This window comes from Oncorhynchus kisutch, linkage group LG28, assembly GCF_002021735.2.
Source record: "Oncorhynchus kisutch isolate 150728-3 linkage group LG28, Okis_V2, whole genome shotgun sequence".
Taxonomy (NCBI): Eukaryota; Metazoa; Chordata; class Actinopteri; order Salmoniformes; family Salmonidae; genus Oncorhynchus; species Oncorhynchus kisutch.
This window is the reverse complement of record NC_034201.2, coordinates 32,249,195-32,264,164: the sequence shown is the minus strand read 5'-3', so window position 1 is coordinate 32,264,164 and position 14,970 is coordinate 32,249,195. Positions and strand designations below refer to the sequence as shown.

The window sequence follows — 14,970 nt, the reverse complement described above, 5'->3', positions numbered from 1 at the left end:
CCCGTAGCACGCGCTCCAGCAGGTGTATCTCACTGATCATCCCTAAAGCCAACACCTCATTTGGCCGCCTTTCCTTCCAGTTCTCTGCTGCCTGTGACTGGAACGAATTGCAAAAATCGCTGAAGTTGGAGACTTTCATCTCCCTCACCAACTTTAAACATCTGCTATATGAGCCCGAGAATTAAACCTTGTGGCATCACCATAGAGACTGCCAGAGGACCTGGACAACAGGCCCTCTGATTTGACACACTGAACTCTATCAGAGAAGTAATTGGTGAACCAGGCGAGGCAGTCATTTGAGAAACCAAGGCTGAGTCTGCCGATAAGAATGCGGTGATTGACAGAGTCGAAAGCCTTGGCCAAGTCGATGAATACAGCTGCACAGTATTATCTTTTATCGATGGCGTGTGATTTTCTGGATTTCTTTTTTAGATTCCGTCTCTCACAGTTGAAGTGTACCTATGATAAAAATTACAGACCTCTACATGCTTTGTAAGTAGGAAAACCTGCAAAATCAGCAGTGTATCAAATACTTGTTCTTCCCACTGTATCAATGATGTCACTCTTGCTGCTGGTGATTCTCTGATCCACCGCTACACAGATGACACCTTTCTGTATACATCTGGCCCTACTTTGGACACTGTTAACAAACCTCCAGCAAACCTCTTAGCTTCAATGCCATACAACTCTCCTCCTGTGGCCTCAACTGCTCTTAAATACAAGTAAAACTAAATGCATGCTCTTCAACCGATCGCTGCCCGCACCTGCCTGCCCGTCAAGCATCACTACTCTGGACAGTTCTGACCTAGAATATGTGGATAACTACAAATACCTAGGTGTCTGGTTAGACTGCAAACACTCGAGACTCACATTAAGCATCTCGAATCCAAAATTAAATCTAGAATCAGCTTCCTATTTCGCAACAAATCCTCCTTCACTCATGCTGTCAAACATACCCTCGTAAAACTGACTATCCTAGCGATTCTGGACTTCGGCAATGTCATTTACAAAATAGTTTCCAACACTCTACTCAGCAAATTGGATGCAGTCTATCACAGTGCCATCTGTTTTGTCACCAAAGCCCGATATACCACCCACCACTGCGACCTGTATGCCCTCGCTTCATATTCGTCTCCAAACCCACTGGTTCCAGGTCATCTATAAGTCTTTGCTTGGTAAAGCACCCCCTTAACTCACTGGTCACTTTTGGGGTGGCAGGGTAGCCTAGTGGTTAGAGCGTTGGACTAGCAGCCTAAAGGTTGCAAGTTCAAATCCCCGAGCTGACAAGGTACAAATCTGTCATTCTGCCCCTGAACAGGCAAGTTAACCTACTGTTCCTAGGCTGTCATTGAAAATAAGAATTTGTTCTTAACTGACTTGCCTAGTTAAATAAAGGTAAAATAATAAAATCAAATCAAATCAAATTTATTTATATAGCCCTTCGTACATCAGCTGATATCTCAAAGTGCTGTACAGAAACCCAGCCTAAAACCCCAAACAGCAAGCAATGCAGGTGGAGAAGCACGAGCACCCAGCTGGTCACCATTGCAGCACCCAGCTGTAGCACACGCTCCAGCAAGTATATTTCACTGGTCACCTCCAAAGCCAACTCCTACTTTAGCCCCCTTTACTTCCAGTTCTCTGCTGCCAATGACTAGAACGAATTGCAAAAATCACAGAAGCTGGAGACTCATATCTCCCTCACTAACTTTAAGCAGCTTACAGATCATTGCACCTGTACATAGCTTACCCATCTACCTCATCACAATATTATTTTGTTGTTGTTGCTCCTTTGCACCCCAGTATCTCTACTTGCGCATTCATCTTCTGCACATCTATCACTCTAGTGTTTAATTGCAAAATGTTAATTATTTCACCACTATGGCCTATTTGCCTTACCTCCCTAATCTTACTACATTTGCACACACTGTTTATAGACTTTTGTGTTATTGATTGTACGTTTGTTTATTCCATGTGTAACTCTGTTGTTTGTGTCCCACTGCTTTGTCTCATCTTGGCCAAGTCGCAGTTGTAAAAGAGAACTTGTTCTCAACTGGCCTACCTGGTTAAATAAAGGTGAAATAAATCAAATAATAGAAAAATATTTTTTTAAATATGCTCCCTGTAGGCCTACTGCCCTAGTTTAAATCCTTTGTGAAATGTTGAATAAAACAGAACAAATAGATTTCAGCTAATTTTATTCACACCATTTAATGTTTTATATATTCAATGAAATAATTTGGCTTCTCTACTGTTGCTGTAGACTACATCAGAGTAGCGTAGCGTTCTCCAAACTTGGTCCTGAGGACCCCAAGGGGTGCACGTTTTGTTTTTTGCACTAGTACTACCCAGTTTATTCAGATAATGGGCTGGCTCATCACCAAGTTATGATTATTTGAATCAGTTGTGTAGTGTTAGAGCAAAAAACAAAACGTGCACACCCCTTGGGATCCCCAGGACTGAGTTTGGGAAACGCTCGTAGCGGATCACTTGTTTCTACTGTATCTGAAAATAAATCGGAAACAGAACTAAATAAACTTTACAATTGTGGGAAAGTGTGTATTTCACAACATGCAATCGTTCAATAAAACAGGGTAAATGTAAAACTTCAAAAATAAGTTTTACATTTAGATCTTAAGGAGATCAAAGAAAACACAGTAAACATGGCTGACAGATACTCATTTCTCTGATCAACAACTAACATTTATCAAGTTTCCATATGTTTTTATCCTCATAAATTTGATGCACAGATATCTCCCAAGCTCTCTGTAAACTAATATTACATACATTATATGAAAAAGCATACCTCCAACACAAGACACTACAATGGCTATTTAAGACTAAATAAGTCAAATGCCTTTTAAAAAACCAAGTAGAACAATACTGATAACAATATAGTTGGAGCAAAAACAATTAAAGGCGAAACAATGCAGCATTCACAAGAGACCAACCAGCAATACTGAAAAGGGCATTAACAAAAGACTAACAAAAAAGTGCTTCAGTATTTTAGTCAGTTCACATTTCCTGTAGGTAGCTAGGAACTAAGGTGATTCTCCTCCCTGAACAGGCAAGTCTGACCCAGGGTCACATCACAGTACCAATGACGCTCCCCACGACAGCAAATCACCTTGAGATGCATTCCGTCCTGAACTATGACCCATCTGCATTCCTGAATGAAGAATTATTCTCACCAGCGACCATTATTATTGGCTAGTTTAAGCCTGGATTAGTATTGATGACAACATAGCTTTGTTTTTTCAACAGAAAACAGCACAAAGATAGTGTACATTTACTCATAGATACACTACAGATTGCCCCTGGCTGTTTTGAAATTTCCCACCTTTTTATACAAAGAAATTGTACAAAGACATTTGACATTTGTTATAGAATAGGAATAATCAACAGTTTCAGGGGCAGTTTTGTTCTGGTTTCACATAGTGTGATCCAGATTTTGCTCTCAATGGGGCAATTTCTATCTATATCATTTACATCCCTCCAAAATTGCCACTTTTCCCTTGTTTATGAAATGTTTATAAGAACACTTATTTGGAAGACGTTGGTATTTCAGGTACGGGAAAGGTACCAGCCTCTGCCCTGAATTTCCATGAAATGTGTTGACAACAAAAACACAACCCACCAAGAACCAAACAGATCTGACTTGGACTTTAGCTGTTTAAAACTGTGACAGATGTACAATCCTCCCACAAAATTAGCATAACTTTGATGCATAGTAATCAAATGGTGATATCTTGCTTGAAAATAACACCCCATAGCTCAATGCCCAGTTATGAAGGTGAGTGAGAGAGAAATAGAGGGAGGTAGAGAGAGAGAAAACATTGTGAGAGATACAGCACAAATACAGGAGGGAGAAAATGAGACAGACAAACTAAAAACGATGGGTAATAGAAAAATAATAAAGAACGAGAGAGGATAGAAAGAGGGATGTTGAAAACCGTGTCAGAAAGGCAAAATAGTTTGGGTTCTCCGCACCACACACCATTTCAGCCCTACTGGCTTTGGACTGAGACGAGCCAAATCTCAGGCCTCATCTCATGGAGCCTCTCCAGTGGGGAGTGGGGATACCCCTTGGCTGGATAGGCTGGTTTAGGGTCTCTGGAGCCTGTTGTCCCTCCCTGGAAGAGGGGGGTCAGTCAGTCGGGGCACCTGGATCCATCAGGTCCATTCTGACCTGGTGTGGTTGTGGGCAGCAGCCACCGCCACCAGGGCGGCGCCATTACACCAGAGTAATCTCCACCTCCTCCCTTCTCTTCACCTGGCCGCGAGGCTGCTGCGGCTTGGGGGGTGGTGGAGCAGCGCGGACCTGTCCACAACATAGTTATTCATTTGAGCTCCAAGTGGAGCCTCAACAAAATACAACAAGTGTGTCTTATAAAACAGGACAAGGGTCAGTATCCATACAGTATTTATGATGGTTTTCATTAGTTGACAAAAGTGTGTGTGAGTGTTAATGTGGTAACTTACAGGTCGAATGGTGCCTCCCGCACCACGATCTGCTGGGTACCTGGGGGGCTGGATGGAGCTCTGGGAAGGACCTGAGGTTGAGGAGGGCAGACAGAATCATCAGCATCACGTCTTGGATTAGAAACCACTAGAAAGCACTACAGGATCGTGACATTGTACATAAACACAACCCAGATATATATCTCAGAATGAGGATTTTTAAAAATCCATGCTGTTGTTTATTACTTGTCTATGTCTCTACTTTTATACATGGTCTATTTTGCGTGCATTTAATATGATAAATAACATAGCCTGGTCCCAGATCTGGTTTTGCAGTCCTGCCAACTCCTACGTTTGTTGTCATGCCACAGACTATAATTCAGCACAAAACAGATTTGGGACCAGGCAATGAATTATGTTCAATGCGATAACAATTTGAATGCCAAATAATAAATAGTCAGCCTTTGAGGAGTGGTTCTTACACTGTAAGGGGCTTTTGAGTGGTGCAGGCGGTGGCCTATGGTGACCGTTGATGTAGGAGGGTGGGCGAGGTATGGGGGAGGCACTGGCACTGGAGGGGCTGGACTGGGGTGAGGGCAGAGTGGGGGTCTGGAGGGGGCTGCTGTGGAACGGGCCCAGCTGAAAGGGGCTCCGTGGGGAGCACTCAGAAAGAGGAGAGGGTGACACCTGAAAGACAACGTTCACCACAGAATTAAATAAAACAGGTATATACTGATTACTATTATTTGGATGAGGATGTGTGTCGTCTAAAGGCCGGTTTCCCGCACCAAGATTAAGCCTGGTCCTGGATTTTAAAAATCATTCTCAACAGAAAATCTCCATGGAAATAAAGTTTCAACCGGTTTAAAAGTGTCCATTCACGGGGCCTCCCGGGTGGCCAGGCTCTGTCGCAGCCGGCTGCAACCGGGAGGTCCGTGGGGCGACGCACAATTGGGCTAGCGTCGTCCGGGTTAGGGAGGGTTTGGCCGGTAGGGATATCCTTGTGTCATCCCGCACTAGCGACTCCTGTGGCGGGCCAGGCGCAGTGCACGCTAACCAGGTTGCCAGGTGCACGGTGTTTCCTCCAACACATTGGTGCGACTGGCTTCGGTGTTGAATGCGCGCTGTGTTAAGAAGCAGTGCGGCTTGGTTGGGTTGTGTATCGGAGGACGCATGGCTTTCGACCTTAGTCTCTCCCGAGCCCGTACGGGAGTTGTAGCGATGAGACAAGATAGTAACTGGATAGTAATTGGATACCACGAAATTGGGGAGAAAAGGGGGTAAAATAACATTTAAAAAACACGTGTCCATTCACGTGTGTAAACAGCGCCATGGGTGGCTGCATGCGTGTACCGGCGTGCTGCTGCTGGCGTCTCCCAGGCTGTCGCCATTCTCGCCGTCTGCACTGGAGCCACCCTCCGTCAGCAGGTCCTCCACCAGCACGGCAGGGAAGACGCCAACGGCGCCGTTAAACTCGCCCTCCCAGAAGCCATCGTCCTCGTGGGTTTCACGGCTCAGGACGCGGATGATTGCGCCCTCAGGGAACGAGAGCTCCTCGTCTGTCTGGCCTGCATAGTCGTACAGGGCCTTGGCAAAGCAAACTGAGGCAGAGAGAAGGGGGAGGGAGTGGGAGAGCGCCAGGGTGAAATGCGGAAGGGGGAGAGGGAGGGAGAGACAGGGGAGGGGGAAGAGTAAGAGCACAGAGGAAGAGATCAAAATGGAAAGAAAGGGAAAATAAAAAATGGTCCCAACACATCTGAATGATCTCAATGACATTGTCTTACATATGAATACTTGTTAATTCTGTGTGGTGCGAATCGTAACATACTTAAGTCCAATTTCCTCTTATTACGCTACACTCGCGCTAACCATGTGTATGTGACAAATACATTTTGATTTGACATGCATTTTGACATGTCAAATCATGCATTGACATCAATGCATGACTAAGTGAAAATCTGATTTAAGTCAAGTTCAGGATTCACTCCTGTGAGAATGTCGAGGCTGATCGGATTGTTTCACCCAAATTCACTGCGTCTCTCACCACTGCTGGAGTCGCCGTTGACGCTGGGCGTGCCCGGTGTGGGCAGCTCTGATTCAAGCAGCTCGGGCTCGGTGGAGTTGCTGGAGGAGTGGGATCGGGCGTCCAGGGCGGCCAGAGCCTGGAGCATGCTCAGTAGGCTGTTAGACGAGGGCAGCTGCAGGTACTTCTCCGGGACGTAACCCACCTGGCTTGTCCGGTTCCTGGCCTAGAGACAATGTTGGAACACACACATAGGGTTACCAGTCAGTGATAGTAGGGCACAAAATGTTTTGCAATGGACAACAGAACTAAAACCTCCCCATTTCACCCCATTAAAAAATAAAATCCCTATTGAACATGACCCCTGGTGTGTAGGCATATGATGACTTTAGAGTACCACTTGCTTTATTCAAGTTTAAAGCGCAAACAGTGAAGTATTGCCACTTTTGGAAAGCACTCTGTACCTTGACCCAGTCCTCCATGTCCCCATCATCAATAACCTCCAGCACCTCCTGTTCCTCGATGGTCAGCTCGTCTGGCTGTGACGCCTGGGAGAGGAAGGAGATCATGTTTCATTACTACTAGACTGCCCCAGTGAATTCTGTGCATATATTGTGTTGGAGCTGTATTTGTGAAGTCAGAATTTTTAAATTATAATGCATGCTGCAGTGCTCAAAGGACTTATATGGTACCATATTGCATCGCATCCAAGGTGATGGGTTGATTGCCAGCTCAAAGGTGAGAATAGGACTACTGTTGTAGAGCACTCTATGTGCATGTATACCTTGTATGAGTAGAGCACTTTGCAGGTGAGGGGGTAGTTCCTGAGAGTACAGGAGGGGATAGAGCTGCTGTCGTCCAACACCTCTCCACTATCCTCCAGCTCCTCATCCTCCCTCTCCAGGTCAGCTGTACCCTAAACACACACACACACACACCAGGTTGGATGGGATCACTTTGAGCAAGGCAAGCCACCGTATCGATACTTTTGATCACATAGCGAGACGTTATTTGGGATGCAAGGTGATTTGTAGATCACGGTGATTTGTAAAATCAGTAATACCGCACCATCTAACGGCAAAATCAGTAGCCTTGTTAAACCAGCCTGATCTGAAGCTCACATGCAGTCAGTCTGGTTTCATAAGGCTAGTCAATCCAAAATCCAATGCAATGCTCTCTCTATGGGCTTGCTGGCTAGCTACGTAGCTAGCAAATGTAGCTAAAACATAATACCAAAGACAATATCAGCATGCAAAGTAGATAGTTAGCGGTTAAATTGCCTAAAACTGCACTATCAATTTAGGAGTCTAGAAGCTCATCATGTTCAACATGCAGATCGATAAGCCTCACAAAATGGAGTCTAACGTTCACAACGGCAAATAAACGCAGCAAAAAAAGAAACGTTGATTTTTCAGCACCCTGTCTTTCAAAGATCATTTGTAAAAATACAAATAACTTAGCAGATCTTCATTGTAAAGGGTTTAAACACTGTTTCCCATGCTTGTTCAATGAACCATAAACAATTAATGAACATGCCCCTGTGGAACGGTCGTTAAGACACTAACATCTTACAGACAGTAGGAAATTAAGGTCACAGTTATGAAAACTTAGGAAACTACAGAGGCCATTCTACGGACTCTGAAAAACACCAAAAGTAAGATGCCCAGGGTCCCTGCTCATCTGTGTGAACATGCCTTAGGCATGCTGCAAGGAGACATGAGGACTGCCGATGTGGCCAGGGCAATAAATTGTAATGTCTGTACTGTGAGACGCCTAAGACAGGGGGACAGGACGGACAGCTGATCGTCCTCGCAGTGGCAGACCACGTGTAACAACACCTGCACAGGATCGGTACATCCGAACATCACACCTGCGGGACAGGAACATGATGGCACCAAGAACGCACAATCCCTCCATCAGTGCTCAGACTGTCAGCAATAGGCTGAGAGAGGCTGGACTGAGGGCTTGTAGGCCTATTTTAACTTCTGTAGGGTAGGGGGCAGCATTGGGAATTTTGGATGAAAAGCATGCCCAAATTAAACTGCCTGCTACTCAGCCATAAAAGCTAGAATATGCATATAATTAGTAGATTTGGATAGAACACCCTGAAGTTTCTAAAACTGTGAATGATGTCTGTGAGTATAACAGAACTCATATGGTAGGCGGAAATCTGAGGTTTGTAGTTTTTCAACTCATTCCCTATCGAATACACAGTGTCTATGGGCCATATTGCACTTCCTAACCAGACAGGACTGGCAAAAAGTGCTCTTCACTGACGAGTCGCGGTTTTGTCTCACCAGGGGTGATGGTCGGATTCGTGTTTATCGTCGAAGGAATGAGCGTTACACCGAGGCCTGTACTCAGGATCGATTTGGAGGTGGAGGGTTCGTCATGGTCTGGGGCGGTGTGTCACAGCATCATCGGACTGAGCTTGTTGTCATTGCAGGCAATCTCAACGCTGTGCCTTACAGAGAAGAAGTCCTCCTCCCTCATGTGGTACCCTTCCTGCAGGCTCATCCTGACATGTCCCTACAGCATCACAATGCCACCAGCCATACTGCTCATTCTGTGCGTGATTTCCCTTAAGACAGGAATGTCAGTGTTCTGCCATGGCCAGTAAAGAGTCCGGATCTCAATCCCATTGAGCACATCTGGGACCTGTTGGATCGGAGAGCGAGGGCTAGGGCCATTCCCCCCAGAAATGTCCGGGAACTTGCAGGTGCCTTGGTGGAAGAGTGGGGTAACATCTCACAGCAAGAACTGGCAACTCTGGTGCAGCCCATGAGGAGGAGATGCACTGCAGTACTTAATGCAGCTGGTGGCCACACCAGATACTGACTGTCTTGATTTTGACCCCCCCTTTGTTCAGGGACACATTATTCCATTTCTGTTAGTCACATGTCTGTGGAACATGTTCAGTTTATGTCTCAGCTGAAAATAAACACAGTTGACAGTGAGAGGACGTTTCTTTTTTTGCTGAGTTTACATTTGAGGAGATTGGAAACGTTGCCCATGTTACATTGATGGGCAGTGCGGTGCATTCTTGGCGATTCTACGACAAGGAGCACTCTCCGAGGAGTGAATTTTGTCAACAAGAAGTAAAACATAAAAAATATTTTTGAGATGTGCGATAATTAACTTGCTATCTGTAATATCGTATAGCTTTGGAATCGTGACATTACGTACTTGAGGAAAATAGCCACGTTTCTCGACATATACACAAACTTTGAGAAGGGATTGCGTTATGATTAGTTAAGCAACGTGTACGCGATTGGTTGACAGTCTGCTGGGTGGGGCGTTACACATTCCTTCTTTCATTGGATTCCTATCTCCTTTCTATAATATCTCTGGCAAAGGCACCATGCAGTGCACCCTGGATTAATGGACAAATAGGAAAAATGTTCTAGACTGTTAAATTACACATTTCTCGAGGTAGGAATATCTAAAAAATGTTTTATCAATGGCTCATTCGAGAGAAGACATCCTCCCGGAGTTATGACATTGGCAAGTATTGAAATCTGACATGTATGATAAGACGTTTTCGCGATCTAAATGTCATATTCCTATTAACTTCCAGTGTATTGAGAGTGATTTTATCACAGTGCTATATCATACCGCCCAGATTTCTGCCTGCTTGAATGCCAAAAACTCAGATACACATGAAAACATGAAATGACCCAGGGAATCAATAGATCACTCAGATGCACAAAAACAAAATAATATTCAAATTGGGTGAACCTTTCCTTTAAAGTTGAGAAACAGTACTTTAAAGAAACACCCCAGCTTCCTTATCATGTGATTTACCTGAGCGCGGGAAGTTTCAGTAGGCAGGTACAGGGGACAAAATGGAAATTGTTGATGGGTTTGCGTGTAAGCACAAAGATGTGAAAAAAAATCATTTTTGTCTCATCTTTCAATGTGTGTTTTGTGACTCACGGAGAGTGAAGGGTCATGGGTGTTCAGGTTAGCCCACCGCTCGTTCTCCAGCTCCTCCATCACCTGGTTCATGGCGCTCTTCAGCCACGTCTCCACAGTGATGCCTGCCTCTCTCAGCAGGGCCAGGCGGGCCTCCGCCTTCAGCTTCACCGTCTGGAGTTAGTGACATAATCATATGTTTTGTCATATTACAAATGTAATGTTTATTCCCTTCCAATTCCAGCAATGTTCCCACTGGGATTTCGCAACTCTAGTCATGACCAGTCAGTCATCATGTCATAATAGGCTTTCATAAGAAGCTATCAGAACTACTGTATGTTGGATGTAGTCTGCCGCGTCAACCAGCAGGGGGAATCAGAGGCAAGAGAGGCTGAGGTGAGACAACCTACTGGCCTAATGATATACCAACCTCAGAAAGGGATCACACACACAAGCATGTGACTAGTGGGATCTGAACTCTGGTCTCTGGCTCGGGACACCTACATCTTAAACATTCCCTTTTGGCCAAATTTTAAGTCATAGGCAGGGTTACATTATCACGAGTGTGAGCCCTACTCACCATCACCACACACACACAAGTTTACCTCAGCTCTCCGCAGGTTCTCCCTGGCCGCCTCCATTTTGAGTTCCAGTTCACTGCAGTTCTGCTCAGATGGCCCCTGCTGTGTCCTATAGTCCTCCAGGGCCTAAAAGGTCACAGATAACATGTAGTAAACAAACCAATCTCAATGACGGTCTGAAATGGCCGTCATTTTGACGGCCTATGGGGGCTGTTGATGGAGCTCATAAGCTGGGCCTCTCTGAGCTGAATTTGTGAGTGTTTGTGTGTGTGTGTAAATTATGTATGTACAATGTAGGCACCTGACCTGAGCCATAAGTGAGACTAGGAATCTACCACCCCACTACTAGATTGTAGCCCCCCATAATGTTTTTGTCCCCCCACTTAAGTTCTGAAAATCTCCATCACCCTCTAATTAACTTGTCATTTTCGCAGATTAAGTGTTAGAGCTAGTAACATATTTATTGTTTACAAATTAGCTATGAATAGATAGCACAACTTTGGATTTAGTCTCCATCTCAAAATCGAATGGTTTTGACCGTTTGGAATTTTAAGTGAGCTTCTTTTCTCCTCCCACTTTGGCCATGCAGTGTGCCTCGCAAAGTGATTGCTGTCCTCGTTATGAAATTATAAACTGAAGTAAAAATACTTTAAAGTACTACTTAAGTCCTATTTTTGTATCTGTACTTAACTTTAACATTTATATTTGTGGCAAACTTTACATCACCACCACCACTTTTACACCACAACATTCATAAAGAAAATAATGTACCTTTTACTTCATACATTTTTAATGCTTAGCAAGACAGGAAAATTGTCCAATTCACAAATTTATCAAGAGAACATCCCTGGTCATCCCAACTGCCTCTGATCTGGCGGACTCACTAAACACTCATCCTTTCATTTGTAAACGATGTCTGAGTGTCAGAGTGTGCCCCTGGCTGTCTGCAAATACAAAGAAAATAAACATGTTTGCCATCTGGTTTGCTTAATATAAGACATTTGAAATGATTTACACCAACTTTCGATACTTAAATATATTTTAGCAATTACATTTACTTTGATACTTAAATATATTTAAAACCAAATACTTTTAATCAAGTAGTGTTTTACTGGGTGACTCACTTTTACTTACTCACTTACATTTTCTATTAAGGCATCTTTACTTTTACTCAAGTATAACAATTAGGTACTTTTTCCCACAATATACACAGGATCTTTAAATCAAATATACAAAAACTACAGCTGATGGTGAACCTGAACAAATGGAAATAAAATAAGCACTGTTAAGCATGTAGCCTACAGCCAGATGAGTTGTCTCCTGTAGCTTACTTTTATTTTGGCAAAGCACATTTTTGATAGAACAATAACCTAGCAAATTACATGGTCACTCAACTAATAAAGACTAATATTGTTGTACCTCGCGCTGGTTAGAGTGCGAAGCTGAGCACAGTGCGCAGTTTGACTAGGCTACTGATATTCCCCAGTGTTGCTCGGCATGCAAAATACCTTGTAGAGATCAATGACTGTCAACAGTTACATGCTTTGTTCGACACTGAAGGAGAGGAAGCATTAGTTGGCACAAAATGAATACTTTTTGAAAGCAGTATAAGCAAAAAAAAAATGGAATCAGCGATTTCTAATGTTTTTTCTGACCGATGCATGCTACATTTGGATCGGTTGGCAGTTGCGGACCGATGCAGTCGTATCTTACATTAAAAATTAAAAATAAATCAGGGAAAGATGCATATATCTGCTAGAATATAGACCATCCCCTTTCTCGCCCTTCCCTACCCTTCATCTATCCCTTCCTCTCTCACCCGCTGGCTGTGGATGATGCTCTTGTGTTCTCGTGCCACTCGGGTCGCCCACTTCCGTGCCTCCTTATCCAGATTGTGCTCCTCCGCTGTGCCACTCTGCTTATGCAGCTGCCCAACCTAGTGACCAGGGATGATGGATGGGGTAGAGAGAGAGTTTAATAGTCTGATAATATTCAGCTAAACATAATCTCTTTGTGTGTGTGTGTGGTGTGTGTGTGTATCGCAATAGGTCAACAATATACTCTACAAAAATATAAAACGCAACATGTAAAGTGTTGGTCCCATGTTTCATGAGCTGAAATAAACATAGCAGAAATGTTCTATATGCACAAAAACATTATTTCTCTAATATGTTGGGCACAAATGTGTTTACATCCCTGTTAGTGAGCATTTCTCTTTGTCAAGATAATTGTGTCACACAACACAATGCCACAGATGTCAACTTTGAGGGAGCGTGCAATTGGCATGCTGACTACAGGAATGTCCACCAGAGCTGTTGTCAGAGAATGTAATGTTAATTTCTCTAGCATAAACTGCCTCCAATGTCGTTTTAGAGTATTTGGCAGTACATCCAAACGGCCTCACAACCGCAGACCACTTGTAACCACACTAGCCCAGGACATCCACATCCAGGATCTTCTGAGACCAGCCACCCAGTCAGCTGATGAAACTGAGGGTTTGCACAAACTGTCAGAAACCATCTCAGGGAAGAGCATCTGCATGCTTGTCATCATCACAAGGGTCTTGACCTGACTGCAGTTTCTCGCCGTGACCGACTTCAGGAGGCAAATGCTCACCTTCAATGGCTACTGGCATGCTGGAGAACTGTGATTTCACAGATGAATCCCAGTTTTAACTGTACCGGGCAGATGGCAGAACACATTCGTAAAGTATTCAGACCCCTTGACTTTTTCCACATTTTGTTATGTTACAGCCTTAATCTGAAATGGATGAAATATTTTTTGCTCATCAATCTACACACAATACCCCATAATGACAAAGCATAAACAGGTTTTTTGACATTTTTGCAAATGTATTACAAATGAAAAATAGCAATACCTTATTTACATATAAGTATTCAGACCCTTTGCTATGAGACTCGAAATTGAGCTCAGGTGCATCCTGTTTCCATTGATCTCCTTTGAGATTTTTCTACAACTTGGAGTCCACCGGTGGTAAATATAATTGATTGGACATGATTTGGAAAGGCACACAAATCAAATTGTATTTGTCACATGCGCCGAATACAACAGGGGTAGTAGATCTTACAGTGAAATGCTTACTTACAAGCCCCAATGCAAAAAAAAAAATCTAATGAAAAGAAAAGTAACAAATAATTAAAGAGCAGCAGTAAAATAAGAGTGAGGCTATATACCCGTACAGAGTCAATGTGCGGGGGCACCGGTTAGTCGAGGTAACTGAGGTAAGATGTACATGTAGGTAGAGTTAGTGACTACTGTATGCATAGATAACAGAGAGTAGCAGCAGCGTAGAAGAGGGAGGGGCAATGCAAATAGCCTGGGTAGCCATTTGATTAGCTGTTCAGGAGTCTTATGGCTTGGAAGCCATTTAGAAGCCTCTTGGACCTAGACTTGGCGCTCTGGTACCACCTGCCGTGCGGTAGCAGAGAGGACAGTCTATGACTGGGGTGGCTGGAGTCCTTGACCATTTTTAGGGCCTTCTTCTGACACCGCCTGGTATAGAGGTCCTGAATGGCAGGCAGCTTAGCCCCAGTGATGTACTGGGAAAAAAACACTTCCACTATGGATGACCTCACAAGAGACAAACAGCCAATCCATGCACCCCGTTGGGATGAGAGGCAATGTCTCGAAATCAGGGATGTTATCAGTAGAACATAGAAAATAGTGAAATTTTGGATATTTGATTGGGGGTTAGTCGATTCCAATAAAATTGGATTGGACGTCAGAAAAATATGGACAAATCATGTGCTTATTTCTCTCCACAGCCTCTCTACAAGGCCTTAAGTCTCATTCTCGGCCCCACTGGACCAAACTGGATTCTGTGGTGTACTCAGTAATGGGTCATAACTTTCAGACTTGTTTACGTGCTGCTGTGCGTTTTGTTGCTAACCTTACTTTGCTACCTGACAACTTTACGGTTTTTACTTTTGAATTACCGTTTATATTTTTAGTTTTTCCCTCAACTTTTTC

General features: G+C 43.8%; 1 protein-coding gene across 2 annotated transcripts in view; it reads right to left on the bottom strand.

Annotated features, from left to right (window-relative positions):
- Positions 1-2,181: 2,181 nt before the first annotated feature.
- LOC109872872 (F-BAR and double SH3 domains protein 2) overlaps positions 2,182-14,970 on the bottom strand; it is a 52,782-nt gene continuing 39,993 nt past the window's right edge. For both annotated transcript variants that reach the window (XM_020464272.2, XM_031808428.1), the window contains 10 exons: positions 12,800-12,916; positions 11,005-11,106; positions 10,421-10,573; positions 7,269-7,400; positions 6,949-7,032; positions 6,506-6,710; positions 5,815-6,062; positions 4,944-5,148; positions 4,483-4,553; positions 2,182-4,321 (listed from right to left, as the gene is read on the bottom strand). In XM_020464272.2, the coding sequence (XP_020319861.1) occupies positions 4,235-4,321; positions 4,483-4,553; positions 4,944-5,148; positions 5,815-6,062; positions 6,506-6,710; positions 6,949-7,032; positions 7,269-7,400; positions 10,421-10,573; positions 11,005-11,106; positions 12,800-12,916 (1,404 nt within the window). In that variant the 3' untranslated portion in view covers positions 2,182-4,234. The remainder of the gene's footprint in view (positions 4,322-4,482; positions 4,554-4,943; positions 5,149-5,814; positions 6,063-6,505; positions 6,711-6,948; positions 7,033-7,268; positions 7,401-10,420; positions 10,574-11,004; positions 11,107-12,799; positions 12,917-14,970) is intronic.